Source organism: Chaetomium tenue (genome assembly GCF_020726465.1).
Source record: "Chaetomium tenue strain MPI-SDFR-AT-0079 chromosome Unknown F5144scaffold_6, whole genome shotgun sequence".
NCBI lineage: Eukaryota > Fungi > Ascomycota > Sordariomycetes > Sordariales > Chaetomiaceae > Chaetomium > Chaetomium tenue.
In genome coordinates this window covers 3,920,034-3,933,849 of record NW_027117334.1, presented here as the reverse complement: position 1 = coordinate 3,933,849, position 13,816 = coordinate 3,920,034, and the positions used below count along the sequence as shown (strand labels likewise).

Genomic DNA, 13,816 nt, shown 5'->3' with positions numbered 1-13,816 from the left:
GAGGGTTTTGTGACATTTTGGGGCCTGGTAAGGATGATAACTTATGGAGTTGTGTGAGATGTGCATTCGAAGGAGAGCCTGGGGTGGTGTTCCCGGAAAGCTGCCATACGGGAGGCAGGGAGGACGCATCGCATGATATTGTGCTGGCTAGGCTGTTGCTGTTTAGGGTGCTTCGGTAATAGACCGAGCAACGGTCAGTGTGAGAGGCAACTAGTAAAGTCAAATACAGTCAACATCATGTTCTATCCCAACGGGCCCAACTAGCTATCATACACATACCGTTCTCTACATTATAATTGCCCACTATCAACATCATACCGTTCCCAGCCCAACGTCTAAACCACCACCTCACGCCCCAAATCTCAACCCCACCCCAAACCTCAACCCAAACCATCAAACCTAAACCCCAAACCTCAACCCCCAAACTATCAACCTACCCCCCAACCCTCAAACCCCCTCCCCCTCCCACCCCCCCACATCCCCAATCACCACCCCCAAAACCCAACAATTCACCAAAAAGAACCCCACCGACGCCAGCCACAGCCCCGGCAGAAAGGCACTCTCCCCGAGAAACTCCAGCAGATACCCCTGCTGCAGCCACACGCCCTGGGCCAGCACCCACAGGGCCAGGGCTGTGAAGCCGAGGGGTTTGTGCTGGAGGAAGGTGGAGCGGGGGAGGTAGAGGGGGAGGAGGGTTAGGTACCAGAGGAAATACTAGGTTTTGTTAGGAACTGTTGGGGTGGGTCGTGGGGGAGGTTGTGGGTGGGGAAGGGGGGAGGGGGGTTGCGGTTGGGGAGGAAGGGAAAAGGGGGGGGGGGCGTACCTGGCTGGTGCAGACCTTGTTGAAGGCGACAAAGGCAAAGGTCTGGGCGAGCATGGCGGCGGGGAGGTCGCGTTTGGCGGTGGCGAGGGGGATGAGCACGCAGGCGAGGAGGAGCTGGGGGAGGAAGGCGATGGATTCGATGCGGAGGGTTGTTGGGGGGGGCGCGAGCTCGCTGGTGGTGGGGGAGGAGGCGAGGTAGAGTTGCGTGTTGTAGGGGCTGAAGTTGTGCCGGTGGTCGATGCGCGTTATGTGGTGGAGGTAGGTGTGTTGTAGGAAGGGGGGGCCGTAGCTATCGCACGGAAGGGTCGGTTGGTTAGTTGGGGGAGGATGGGGATGGGGGGAGTGGGTGCTTACAGAGTGTACATGGCAAAGTTGAGGGCGAGGAAGGTTGCGAGGCTGGTGACGGCGAGTTGGATCCTGGCCGGGGTGACGAATGCCAGAAGCTTGCTGAGGAGGGAGGGTTGCTTTGCTGTTCCCTTGTTCGGTTTCCCCCCCATCCTCTCTGCGTCCATCCACCAGACGATTGCAGGCGCGTAGATGAAAGGGTAGATCTTGAAGTGCACGCTGAATCCTAGCAGCAGACCAGCCAGCGTGACTCGTCTTGCCATCACTGCCGACAGCAGCGCCATAACCAGCACCCCCAGCAAGCCCTCCGAGCTACCTCGCGTGCTGATGGTAGCCACCATGGGGTTCAGCAGCCAGATCGCAGCGAACTTCCTCGCCGAGGCCCCGTCCATGGATTTCGCCAGCATGCGCTCCAACAGCCACCCGGCCACGAGGTCCGCGGCGGCAAACAGCACCTTGCCGGAACTAAACAAGGCCGCATCTACCAGGGGATTTCCGGTCGTCTGGGCGGTGGGCAGCAACAGCCAGGCCAGGATGGGCGTGTAGCGGTATGTCTCGCGCTCATAGGGGCTCTGGCCGTGGGCGACGAAGCGGGCGGCATCGGTGAAGACGAGGTAGTCGATGTCGGTGTACTTGACGGGCGAGTTGGCATCCTGCCAGAGGCCGTAAAGAAGAAATACCACGCGAAGGAGGGCTGCTGAGAGGTAGAGCGGGACGGAGCGGTGGAAAAAGGAGGTGAGGAGGGAGGGTGTTGCGGGTGTTGTTGAGGTTGATGACGAGGGCGACGTCTTCCCCGGTTTTGTTGAAGGTCCCGCCATTTTACCAATCCCACTTCCTATCAGACAACAACGATTTGATGAAGTCCCTATTCACAACATCGAATCTTCGCTCCTTATGGTCGTCGTGGAACCACCTGGCATCCGCTGTGTCTGGAGTCTGAACTCTCAAGTTTCTGATCCAATGCCACACTTTATTTTACTCTGCCATTGACCTTGGATTCTTACTTGGACACCCTTTCCTTGTCGGGCACTTTTCAAGGTTGACGTGTTTTGAAGCGTGTTGTCCTGGGTTGTTGATGATGAGACATGCGGACCCCTGTTTAGTGAGTGGAAGCCCCTAAACAATTTAGCCTTCGCTGTCCACTCAATACCCCTGCCCAACCAATCACCCACTGACGTCAAAATACACTCCCAAACACCACCTCTCGACACCATCGACCAGCAAAATCCCACCCTGCAACATGTCCGGTTTTAAGCGCGACTGGAGTGGAAATGCAAAGCGGAGGGATGGACCGAAACAGGTCCCGAAGCAGGTCGTGAGAAATGCGTACACACCCATGTTTGAGGGTCTGCGCAATGAACTCGACGAGCATCACGACCGCCGAGAGCGCATCGTCAAAGCATCACGAGACATCACGGCGTTGAGCAAGAAGATGTGAGCTGTCATTGAGTACCTAGTACCATTTGAGGCTTGGTGCTGACACGAAACAGCATCTTCTCACTACAACGGTATGACAGCCCTATTTGTTGACCACAACAGTCCATTTTACTCATACCTGGCTAGCGTCCGGAAGATTGAGAGCCAGCTCCCGGCCAACATCCAGGCCGAGATAGATTCTCGCCTGGCTGAGATCTCCAAACTCCTCGCCACCATTGCCCCCGAGATCCAGGGCATCAACCGCTACCGATACTCCCGTTCGCTGATGTGTCTCGAGGAGCTCGCCGAGGCCTTGACATTTGCACACTACCTCAGGACACAATCGCTCATCAGTCACGCAGAACTCGACCCGATCATCGAGGAATTGGCCCGCAAGGGCGCAGTCTCAGAGGACGAGGTCATGGCCGACGCCAGCGACACGGCAGGCAATGTTGAGAAATCGGCCCCGCCGACTACTGAGCCACCCACAGTCTCCCTGACGCAGGACGACTATCTCTACGGCGTGTTCGACCTTACGGGCGAGATGATGCGCTTCGCCACCACATCAACCGCATTGTCGGGAACCATGGCCGGTGGGCGGGGTGGTGAGGGTGGTGATGACGAACCCCGTACGATTGTCCAGGACATGCATGAGCTCGGGACCCTGTTCGAAATGTTGCCCGTAGGTGCTGGCAACCGGTTCCAGTGGGGGAAGAAGCTCGAGGTTACTCGGCAGTCGGTAGTAAAGGTTGAGAGGCTAGGCTATGATCGGATTATACGTGGGAGTGAACGGCCGAAGGGCTGGATCCCTGACTTGAGCTCAGGCGACCAGGGCCAAGGCGATGAGTTGGAGTGATGGATGGTGAGAGTCACAGCTGTGTTTGTGAGTTTGCCAACTATTCTGTCGAGTATGCATTGCATTGTTCACGGCATAGCCTATGATAGCTCAAGCCACGAAGGCTATCCTTCTGTTCTGATCCAATTATTCGGACAGATTTAACCATGTGCAACACCCTTCCAAGGTACTTTTCTCTTATCTCCTTCTTTTGCTCGTCTGATGAGAGAGCGACCGCGCCCCACCACTCACCCCCACCATAATGCAATTTCTGCCTTAGGTTGCAAGGGGGGTGCGGGGCAAACCACTCACTTTTAAACACCAAAATCTTTTCTTTACCCCGCCATCTCCTGCCCAGCTATCGACCACCACACCAGCTCGTCTCTACACTCCATTCGACCTCGTCGCGACTCAACAATTCAAAATGGGCTTCACTGACCTCCTCACCGATGCCGGCCTTGCCGGTAGGTTTCCCCTCAAAAAGTTCCCACCACCATTGTCACTAACAGCAACGCGCAGTGCTCGACAACTGGCTCCTTACCCGCTCCTACGTTATCGGGTATGCATCTTCCCACCCTTCCTGCAGATGTCGCCTCCCGGTGCCCTTCCTGATGATCCCCATGGTCCGTGTTGCTGAGCAGCCTCAAGACCTGCACATGATTACACACCCAGCACTCTGTGCACCTCTGACCCCCCCCACCGGGAACCGTCGCTGCATTGCCTTGCCCACACCCCCCAATGGCGCATCCCAGCTGACCCTCGTCTCTTCCCCAGCTACTCGGCCTCGCAGGCTGATGCCGTCACCTTCAAGGCCCTGAGCGCCGCGCCCGACGCCGCCAAGTACCCCAACGCGGCGCGCTGGTACAAGCACATCGCTTCGTACGAGGACGAGTTCCCGACCCTCCCCGGCGATGCCAGCAAGCCCTACACCGTCTACGGCCCCGACGTCGCCGCCGTCACCCTCAACCCCGCCAAGGCCCCCGCCGCCGAGGAGGAGGAGGACGAGGACGTCGATCTCTTCGGCAGCGACGAGGAGGAGGACGCCGAGGCCGTCCGCGTCCGTGAGGAGCGCCTGGCCGAGTACCGCAAGAAGAAGGAGGGCAAGGTCAAGCCCGCCGCCAAGTCGGTCGTCACCATGGACGTCAAGCCCTGGGGTATGTTATTTCTCTGCCGGTAGTACAGAAAGAGCATGGACGCTGACCCGATAATTTTTCTAGATGACGAGACCGACATGGTTGCCCTCGAGGCTGCCGTCCGCAGCATTGAGAAGGACGGTTTGGTGTGGGGTCGCTCGCAGCTGATTGCCGTTGGTTTCGGTATCAAGAAGCTGCAGATCAACCTCGTCGTTGAGGACGAGAAGGTCTCGACCGACGAGCTCGGCGAGGAGATCACCGAGTTCGAGGACTACGTCCAGTCCGTGGATGTCGTCGCCATGCAGAAGCTCTAAGTTGTGTAGATGGGTGATGCCTATATACGAAACATAATGAGTAACGATGTGGCTGGTCAGTGTTTTGCTCGAGCAACGTGATATGAAGTACCTGAGACGATGTGTTCGCGTATATTGCCAAGACATAACAAGTAGATTGTGTGCCATTCTGTCGGATGCATAGCCGATTGTTCACAAGGCGTTACGGCGTGTTATTAATTACAGTATGCTAGAACTAGCAATCCTGATTCCAGCACGTCCGTCTTACCTATCCAACTAGCCGCAATCGTCGGAATCCCCCACCGAGCTATCTCTTTCACCAGGCGCATGTGTAGCAATTGTTTTCAATGACACGCTTGTTTCTATGCTGCTCATAACCCCTACGGTATCGGGTCATTGCCCTTCCTCATCCGTCATAACCAGATATTACCCCCCCACCCCCCTTCTCGCCTGATTAACCACCGCCATGATGCATATCTCGTTGCATTTAGCATACACTAGGAAGAGAAGAGCAGCCAGCACACAGGAACATATCACCCAGCAACAACAAGAACCGCTATGAACCAAAGGAACATCTCCCTGTTTTCCAAATACCAATTGCCAACGCCACACTTTACGTAATGCTCCTCCCCACATCCCCTGGCCCCAGTGGTGTGGTGGTTAGAGAGGTTAGGTACGATACGTAAAGTAAGGGATATGCATGCCATGTTCCTCCTCCTCCTGCTTCTCGTCTTTCCCCTTCTCAGCTTCTCGGCCAAACCAGACAAATGCCTCTCTCCACGCTCCCATCTTGTACGTACGTTATCATCATCCCGTTAAGGACCCCCATACATGGTCATCACTCATCCGCTCTCTCTCTCTCTCTCTTGCTCACTCCGTTTCTATCGCTCATCAACCAACCACCCCTCCCATCATTGATATCGCTCGCTCGCTTAGCACCCCCCTATACTCGGCACTTTCCACGCTCCGCAACTCCCGGTTCTCACCCCCCCTACTTCCCACCTCCCACCCACCCACCATGCGTCCTCCTCATCCTCACCCACCCATCATCCTCAAGACCAACCACCCACACATCACAACCTCACCCCCCAAACCCCCCTCCCCGCACTAACCCCCAACCACTCACCATACTCACCCGTCGCCAGATGCGGCACCCACCCCACATTCCCCACCTCATAATCACACTGCCAACTACTCACCGGACTGCGCACATTCTCCCCCGCCACCGCACCGGCCGCCGCCCCCGCGGGCGCAACCCCCCCATTCGGCACCGCACTCGGCACGGTCGGCACGGCCGGCCCCACCGACTGCGTAGCATGGTTCATCAGGTCCCAGATCAGCACCTGGCAATCATCGGCGCCGGAGGCGAGGGTGCCGCGGCGCAGCGGGGACCACTCGACGCAGTTGAGGGCGCCGGAGTGGCCGCGCAGTTCGAGCAGGGCCTGGCCGGGCTGGCGCACGTCGAGGATGCGGATCACGTTGGAGTCCGCGGCGAAGGTCGCGAGGAGGTGGTGGTCGTGTGGGGAGGTGGCGAGGCGCAGGAGGGGGGGCGGGTGGGAGAGGGTTTGTTGCGCGAGGGTGGGGCTCATGCGGCCGCCGTTGGCGTCTGGGGGGTTTGTTAGAAGGGGTGTTTTTTTGAGGGGGCGGGGGGGGGGGCATGGGAAAAAGGGATGGAGATGGAGAAAGGGGGAGGCGTTACCTCTGTCATCTTTGCCCGTCGGCTCGTAAATGATGGTGCTGTGTTCAAGACTGCGCAGGTCAAACATGCGGACGCTGCCGTCTTGGCCACAGCTGACGAACACGTCGGTGCTCTGGGCGCAGAACCGGACGTCGTAGACCTCCTTGTCGTGGGCGATCAGCTGTGTTTTTGCGGTCAAGGACGGGATGTCCCAGATGGTGCAAGTCGTGTCTATGCTCGAGGTGATAATCAAGCTCGGGTTGACTGTGTTCCAGTCCAGCGAGGTGAGTGGCGCGGTGTGGTCGGGAGTCTTCGAGTTGGACAAAAGAGCCAGGGGAGTGAGTTTCGTAACCGGTGCGTCTCGGCCGTTTCTCGATGTTATGGATGAGCCGGGGGTGGCTGTTTGGGTATCGGAGGGAAGCGACCAGAGCCGGAGGTGGTCGCCCGAAGTGGCAAGCAAGTCAGTAGATTGCTTTTGCGACGACGGCGGTTCCCAGAGCAAGCGGGTGACCGGGTAGGAGTGGGTGGCCTCGGCAATCCTTGTAAAATCCATGGACCATTTAGGCCCTCCAGGAACGTAGACGTCGGACGGCGTGGGGGTGAGTTGCGCGTCCAGAATTTGTATCTGGGCGTATGTGGTCAGTCAACAGTCGGGAACGACAGCACTCGAGATACTTACAAAGTTGTGCCCGTCTTCTAAATAGCTACCAATGGCGAGCTTGCCGGCACTGTTGGCCTGAGGAGCCCATTTACACCAGTCGAAGGCATATAGCGCCCAAGGAGCCATGTAATTGCTCGTTCTTGACTGCGTGCTCGCTAATTCGTACCCAGGCGTCCCGGGTAAGCCATCGGATAGACTCGAGTCGGCGCGAGGACGAATATCGGCGAGTCCGAGAGGAGTATTGGAGATGTTGCGCGAGCCCGCGGGGTTGTATTTGGGATCAGTCGGGGACATGTACTGCGTCGAGGCAGTAGTTCCGCCAGGGGTAGTCGGGGTGTATGGATGGTAGCCCGTTCCGCCGGCCTCGTAGTGCGCGGAGGGGCTCGAGCGAGAGTAGCTATGCGACAAGCTCAGCGAGTTGTGCTTGGGCTGTGATTGGCTCTGGTGCGACTGGTAATCTTGCTGTTGCATGCTCGGGAGAGTCGGGGCGGCGTTTGAAGGTAGTGTGGGCGGTCGGGGGCCTGATCCGCCGGGCTGCAGCACATTCGGCACGGGCGCGGAGCCCTGGTAGCCCTGCGACGCTATGTGCAGGTCATCGTAGGTGCCTGTCCGCCGCTGCGGCTGGTACTGAGGTTGTTGGTTCATTTGAGCGAAACCGTCGACGATCGAGGGAAGCGGGCAGGTCCCGAATCGGAATCGTCACGGCCGGGGATGGAGGATTGAGAATCAAGCGAGCGCGGGGTGTTTGCCAGGGGCACTCGATGAGGGTAGGTCGTTTGATGCCCGGCAGGGCAATGCGAAAAGGTAATCGCCGGGTCCAGCCACAGGAGATGAGCTGGCGGGCACGGGAGCCCAGGAGCAGCAATGGCGGTTCTGTGGTTATACCGCAAGGAGTGTGCGTGAATGGAAGCAGGTGAGGTGAGCTTCAAATGGGTCCGTCTGTCGTTCGAAACCCAATGTTCCCCCACTGCCTGTGTTCCTTGCGGCTGGGGATGGGCAGCCGCCGCCACAGGCGCTTCTGAGTGCGGGGCGAGACAGCCGCTCATCATTGGCTGTCTCAGACGGTGGGTCGCCATGGTTGTGCAAGGAATCGTGCTGACCCCGGCCTGCCCACCATTGCCACCCCGCAACCATCCTTGGACTGGCACAGAGCTGATCGAGAGATCGTGATTTGTGTATCTCACTTCGTTGAGGCAAGTTGATATTTAATTATGGTACGGGATACTGGTTAACTTCTCAACTTTTATCTCTTTTCTTCATCTAAACCTCACCAACAGCCAGGCTAACCGGTATTCGAAGCTAAATACCCTTGACCCCACCCCCGCCGAGGTTGACATCACCAACTTACCCTCTTGCCTGATCTTTCATAGATTTTATTTTACCCTTGCCTCCTTGCCTTTGAAGCAACACAACATTCTCAACTCATCAACTACCAGTCCTTCAGACATATACGTACATCTTTCAACCACCTTCACTCCATTACTCCCGCACCACTCGGCCATTCACCTCAGTCGGATTCGTCCCAGATTCCCAAACTTCATTTTCCTGACTTTTCTCTCGAACCCCCGGGCCGTTACATCATGGGGCTAGACGACCACCCGTCGCTCTTGATACTCCCCTATCCTCCCAACCCTCCCACCCGCTACTCTCTCAACGCCGCCTACCGGCCCTCCCTCAAATCCGCACTCGCAAAGGTGAGCCGCCCAACCGGTGCCGCTCAACTCACTGTCGCCATCGCGTGCCCCGTGCTCCAAGGGCAATTTATCCGTTCCAAAACCCTTTCATGGCCCGACGCCCAGACCCTCGTTGCCGGCATTTACGATCTCATCGCAGTCCTGTGCGCCGAGCTCTCGATCAACATTGAGGTAAACGGCGGGCCGGGCTCGGTCGACTCGACCATCGTCTTGATTGACGATGACCGAAACAAACGCTATCCAGTCGACTTCCGCCCTGCCATCGACCCCAACAACACCGTCGTTGTCGACATGGCCACCTTCGCCTCGTCCCACTTCCCCTGGAATTTCATCTTCACCGTTAGAAGCGAGCTTGGATTCCAAGTGTCGCAGGCATATCTCAAGTTTGCCGAGGGGCGGCAGAACCTGCTTCAGTCACAACTAGTACCGGTGGAGGGCGGTCTGGTGCTGAATGTCGCAAAGAGTGACCCATCGGCCGTGGCGCCACAGACATCGACGTACCCCGCGGTTTGTCTGGGGGGGACGTTTGATTACCTGCACCCAGGGCACAAACTTCTGCTTACGGCCGGCGCCCTCCTGCTTCAAGTCCCACGGAGGGGCGACCGTGTTCCGCCGTGCCGGTACATCATCGGCATCACGGGCGACGAGATGTTGCGGAACAAGAAGTTTGCTGAATATGTGCAGACCTGGGAGGAGCGGGCGCGGAACGTCATCTCCTTCCTGGCGCAGCTTCTCGAGCTCTCACCACGGGGATGGAAAGACAGCACATCCCCCCAGATCGAAGAGAAGGACGGCGACTTCACGGCGACTTTCCGGGACGGCGCGATCCATGTCCACTGCGTGCGAATTCAGGACGGCTTCGGGCCGACCATCACGGTGGAAGATATCCAGGCTTTGGTAGTGTCTGCCGAGACGCGGGCAGGAGGGCAGGCTGTGAATGAGAAGCGTGCTGAGAAGGGCTGGCATGCGCTTGAGGTCTTCGAGGTCGATGTGCTGGATGCCGAGAAGATCTTGGATGAGCCTACCAGGAAGGGGAGCATTGCGTCCAAGATCAGCAGCACTGCTATTCGGCAGCAGAGGGCGGCGAGAGGCGGGACCAAAATATAATTACGAGGAAAGGGTATGCTCGTGTTGTGTTTTGGGAACCAAACCATCCCTAACTACCTGGCTTAATCGCAACTCAAGTGTAGCAGCAGTCCTCGAAGTCTTCTGCTTAGTTGTGCATCTCATTCCTAGGTACCTTAGAATAATTATTAAGGCAAAACTGCCGTTCGTGCACAACCTAAGGAGCAACAACCAGAGCGACACTCGGGAGATATTATAAGACATGACTGTGTATGCATAGGTAATCAGCATGGTTACATAACTGGCCATGATGCGGTGCGTGTAATAGCCAATCCCAAAGCCTTCCTCGGTAACCGCTGCCCAATCTGTCTCATTGTAGCAACCCCTCTCTGGCCTAACTTCCGCCGCTTGCTTTTCTTCTCAAGCCTGCGCTCTTGGCCTTGAGGCATCCAAGCGGCCTACAAAATCCAGGGAAACGATGGACCAAGTTGTTTCCTCGTCTGGCCCCGCACGCTCTTCCGCGAGCTTAAGGGGTCTAGAGTCCATTAACCTTCTCACCATTGACGCCAAAGGCTTGCAGTCGTTGTTGGCTGATGGAAAGCTCACAAGCCTGGACCTCGTTGGGCAATGTCTCGCCCAGATTCAGCAGCACGACAGTTACCTCCACGCCATTATCGAAACGACGCCAGTGCATATCCTCAGGGAAACGGCCATACCACTTGACCGGGAGCGGGCGGGTGGAACTCTGAGGGGGCCGCTACATGGAATCCCAATTCTTGTCAAGGTCTGCTGCCCCGAGGACTAGACCTCTTTTCCATTCGCCTCGGAATTAGAGCCATTGCTGACATTTGTAGGATAATATTAACGCCCCAACATTGGGACTCCCGACAACTGCCGGTAGCTTTGCTCTGCTGAACTCAAAAGCGCGAGACAACGCCAAAATTGTCGACCGGGTGAGATAAACCAATGCACCACCGACAAGTCAAACCATTTGTTGATATTTGGCGTTTCTCTAGCTCATCAAGGCGGGGCTTATTATCCTCGGAAAAGCGAATCTTAGCGTAAGGAATCCTTCCATTCATCAAACATCTCACATATATAATTTTATTCATCCGCTAACAGCTATCTACCATCCTTAGGAGTTTTCCAATTCTCGGTAACAAGTCGACGAAGCCCCTTCGATATGAATACCGTACCGTCTAACATGGAGCAGGGGATCCGATATGCCGAGCGGTTGGTCCGCTGTGGGCGGACAGGTCCAGTCGGCATATATAGCAGGCGGCGTCGACCCGACTGATTCTAAGGACGGTCACTCAGTACGCTATCCTGTTTTCCCATGACTACATACGGGAAGGCCTTTCAAGCTTAACTAACAATAACAGAGTCCCTCCGGATCGTCTTCCGGCTCCGCGGTAGGCGTGTCCGCCGGCTACGCACCCCTTGCGATCGGCACCGAGACCGACGGGTCGCTTGTCTGCCCTGCTGGAAGAGCCGCCTTGTACACGATTAAGCCGACCATCGGGCTCGTCCCTCAAGAGGGTATCATACCCATATCGCACCATTTCGACACGGCAGGGCCCATGACCAAGTCGGTTTGCGACCTGGCAGATTTGTTGGATGTTTTAGCCGCAAGACCACGCTCTGAGTCGTTCACGGCGGACCTGACTGGATCTTGGGGGGGGATTTCGGTTGCTGTTCTCGATCCGGACAAGTGGAAGTTTTCTGAGGATTGGGTGAAGCCTGTTCAGGGGGCGGAAGCTCAGATCGTACGTAGTAATCCGCCACCTTTTACGGTGTTTAGACTTCTCACAACGACAGAGCCGAGACATCCGCCGTGCATATGACGTTATCAAGCTCAAGGCGAAGAAGTTCGTCAACGACGTGGACCTTGTTTCTGTCGATGATCTCGAACTTGATGGAGAGAGTAGCGAGGGGATTGTCATGGGTGCGTTTATCCAGCTCCGTGAGAGTCCACAGCAACTAACGCGTTAACCAGCGGTTGACCTGAAGAATAACCTCAACACCTATCTCGAAACCCTCGAGGAAAGCGAGGTACGGTCTCTTTCGGATGTGATCGATTACAACCTCAAACACGCCGACACGGAGCTTCCGCGACGTACGTAATCCCACCCCCTTTTTAAAATGCTATCTCCCATACCTCCGACTCTCGAGTACAACGCTCACACCGCAACCAGATCATCCGAGGCAGGACCGCTTCATCGACTCACAGAACAATGCCGTGCCCCCCGAGGTGTATGAGCGACACTTGCAGCATCTCCGCCACGTAGCCAGAGACCGCGGTGTGGACCGCGTCCTTACAAAATATGACGTCGACGTCATTCTGGGCCCGACGGACAGCGGCCTCCCGTCCATGGCCGCAGCGGGAGGTGAGATTCTGGCGCGAGGATAATGACAGGTAAACGAAGAAGATCAAGCTAACTAGTGTCATAAGGATACCCTCTGTGCGCAATGCCGTTGTCCTACTTGGACTACAATGGGCGGCCGTTTGGGGTCTCGGCTATCGCGGCGCGCGGTCGTGATGATCTCCTGGTCAAGGTCATGAGTGCGTGGGAGGCAACATTTGACCAGCGCAAGCCGCCCCGGTCTGTGATGGGGCAATTTTTGATCTAGCAATAGGCTGGCCTCCCAGGTAAAGATGGGCTTGCGATGGCAACAAGAATAGGGAAATAGAAAAAACAGCCGTTAGAAGAGAAGGTGGTGAGTAACAAGAACGAATAGAAAAGACTTGGCTTGACTCTCTTTGGCTGTGAAGAGGACACGAAATCTAACATGCGGTATGCATGATCAACCAACTTCAAATTGTGTTAGGCCACTTGGGTGGCAGTAATGCCACCAATATCAACTCGATTTCGATTGAGGTACCTCCGAGGCACCCCTGGTAGGTATCAAATCAGCTGAAAGGTCATAGGTACGCTGGTCACATCAATGTGGTATACGCAACTCTTTTATAACATGCACGTATATTATCTTGCGCTACCTGGCAATCTAGGGTACTGACTTGGCGGTGTCAAATGTAGGGGTTATGTGGATGGCCTGACTCAGCGCCACCACTATTATGGCACTAGGACCGACGTCGAATACATACCTACCTTGCAAGGCTCATAGCTAGTGGCGTAAAACCATCATGGAACAGCACCTGAGAAGCAGTCAAAGCAAAACATCCCTGCTTTGGGCCTAGGGAACCCGGCCATTAAGCATCCAAAGCAGAGCAGGGCACCCCTCGACCAACACCCACCCAACTCCTTTGATTACCAGTTTACAGACTACATCCGCTAACCACCACCACCACCACCACCACCGATTTGGCGATGGGAAAGGGGATTGCTTGTATTGGGAGGGTGGGGTGCATGAGGAAAGGGGTGCGGGTCGGTGGAAAGACTGCAGTTCTTTCTCCAACTTACGGCGCGTAGGCTTCGGTGGGCATGTAATTACATGTACATTGCATAGTTGCTCCGACGGAGTTGTGAGGCTAGTGGAAGGAAGCTGCTCCTCGTCGGGGGCAGCGATTCGGAACGCTGGGGGATGGATGCTACTGGGGGCCGCTGGACGGATACGATGGGCTGGAGCAGGTGCGACGGATGGCCGGTGGAGACGGGGTTGAGACCGCGCGTGATTGTATTTTCAAGGGTGGTACGGTGAAGCGTGTGGCGGGGACGCTGAAGGTGGAAGGGTGGCACTCGTCCGGTCGAGGGAGGAGGGTGCGCGGGCGGCCGCCGAAAGAGAGCCATCCAGGGAGGAGGCCATCTACGGCGCCGTCTGGGAAGGGTTCATGTTGAGGGTCGGGATCCAAAACCCGGGAGTTCACGGCCCCGGCGCCGGAGGAGACGCGGAGGTTTGCGGCCACCTTCTCCG

The 13,816-nt window shown here is 56.6% G+C and overlaps 6 protein-coding genes across 6 annotated transcripts; 4 read left to right on the top strand and 2 right to left on the bottom strand.

The window, feature by feature from the left end:
* Nucleotides 1-447: 447 nt before the first annotated feature.
* On the bottom strand, nt 448-2,259 carry F5144DRAFT_633096 (PIG-M-domain-containing protein; the record flags this gene model as incomplete). The annotated part of the gene is made up of 3 exons (XM_066792525.1): nt 1,178-2,259; nt 824-1,112; nt 448-714 (listed from the first exon to the last, which is right to left on the bottom strand). The coding sequence occupies exons 1-3, from the start codon at nt 1,984-1,986 to the stop codon at nt 448-450; spliced, it is 1,365 nt and encodes a 454-aa protein (XP_066640546.1). The 5' UTR covers nt 1,987-2,259.
* A 68-nt stretch (nt 2,260-2,327) lies between these two features.
* F5144DRAFT_584482 (Translin family-domain-containing protein) lies at nt 2,328-3,728 on the top strand. Its single transcript, XM_066789619.1, has 3 exons — nt 2,328-2,602; nt 2,659-2,676; nt 2,732-3,728. Exons 1-3 carry the CDS (start codon nt 2,409-2,411, stop codon nt 3,438-3,440), a joined length of 921 nt encoding a protein of 306 aa, XP_066640545.1. The 5' UTR covers nt 2,328-2,408; the 3' UTR covers nt 3,441-3,728.
* On the top strand, nt 3,729-5,011 carry F5144DRAFT_584479 (uncharacterized protein). The gene is made up of 4 exons (XM_066789618.1): nt 3,729-3,883; nt 3,939-3,978; nt 4,194-4,573; nt 4,637-5,011. Exons 1-4 carry the CDS (start codon nt 3,844-3,846, stop codon nt 4,864-4,866), a joined length of 690 nt encoding a protein of 229 aa, XP_066640544.1. The 5' UTR covers nt 3,729-3,843; the 3' UTR covers nt 4,867-5,011.
* Nucleotides 5,012-5,918: 907 nt separating this feature from the next.
* Nucleotides 5,919-8,147, bottom strand: F5144DRAFT_519294 (WD40-repeat-containing domain protein; the record flags this gene model as incomplete). The annotated part of the gene is made up of 3 exons (XM_066786683.1): nt 7,203-8,147; nt 6,545-7,148; nt 5,919-6,451 (listed from the first exon to the last, which is right to left on the bottom strand). Exons 1-3 carry the CDS (start codon nt 7,827-7,829, stop codon nt 5,919-5,921), a joined length of 1,764 nt encoding a protein of 587 aa, XP_066640543.1. The 5' UTR covers nt 7,830-8,147.
* Nucleotides 8,148-8,309: 162 nt separating this feature from the next.
* F5144DRAFT_584471 (uncharacterized protein) lies at nt 8,310-10,164 on the top strand. Its single transcript, XM_066789617.1, has one exon. The coding sequence runs from the start codon at nt 8,765-8,767 to the stop codon at nt 9,983-9,985; it is 1,221 nt and encodes a 406-aa protein (XP_066640542.1). The 5' UTR covers nt 8,310-8,764; the 3' UTR covers nt 9,986-10,164.
* A 139-nt stretch (nt 10,165-10,303) lies between these two features.
* Nucleotides 10,304-12,739, top strand: F5144DRAFT_519288 (amidase signature domain-containing protein). Its single transcript, XM_066786682.1, has 10 exons — nt 10,304-10,727; nt 10,798-10,896; nt 10,960-11,004; nt 11,083-11,099; nt 11,157-11,259; nt 11,326-11,709; nt 11,762-11,888; nt 11,940-12,059; nt 12,139-12,330; nt 12,396-12,739. The coding sequence occupies exons 1-10, from the start codon at nt 10,422-10,424 to the stop codon at nt 12,572-12,574; spliced, it is 1,572 nt and encodes a 523-aa protein (XP_066640541.1). The 5' UTR covers nt 10,304-10,421; the 3' UTR covers nt 12,575-12,739.
* The last annotated feature ends 1,077 nt before the right edge of the window (nt 12,740-13,816 follow it).

Excerpts from the sequence above, each read along its gene's own strand:
- F5144DRAFT_584482 (XM_066789619.1), top strand. The coding sequence starts at position 2,409 with ATGTCCGGTTTTAAGCGCGACTGGAGTGGAAATGCAAAGCGGAGGGAT.
- F5144DRAFT_584479 (XM_066789618.1), top strand. The coding sequence starts at position 3,844 with ATGGGCTTCACTGACCTCCTCACCGATGCCGGCCTTGCCG. Across the intron at positions 3,884-3,938 it reads CACCGATGCCGGCCTTGCCG|TGCTCGACAACTGGCTCCTT; the intron begins GTAGGTTTCCCC and ends AGCAACGCGCAG. Across the intron at positions 3,979-4,193 it reads ACCCGCTCCTACGTTATCGG|CTACTCGGCCTCGCAGGCTG; the intron begins GTATGCATCTTC and ends TCTCTTCCCCAG.
- F5144DRAFT_584471 (XM_066789617.1), top strand. The coding sequence starts at position 8,765 with ATGGGGCTAGACGACCACCCGTCGCTCTTGATACTCCCCTATCCTCCC.
- F5144DRAFT_519288 (XM_066786682.1), top strand. The coding sequence starts at position 10,422 with ATGGACCAAGTTGTTTCCTCGTCTGGCCCCGCACGCTCTTCCGCGAGC. Across the intron at positions 10,897-10,959 it reads ACGCCAAAATTGTCGACCGG|CTCATCAAGGCGGGGCTTAT; the intron begins GTGAGATAAACC and ends GCGTTTCTCTAG. Across the intron at positions 12,060-12,138 it reads CGACACGGAGCTTCCGCGAC|ATCATCCGAGGCAGGACCGC; the intron begins GTACGTAATCCC and ends CACCGCAACCAG.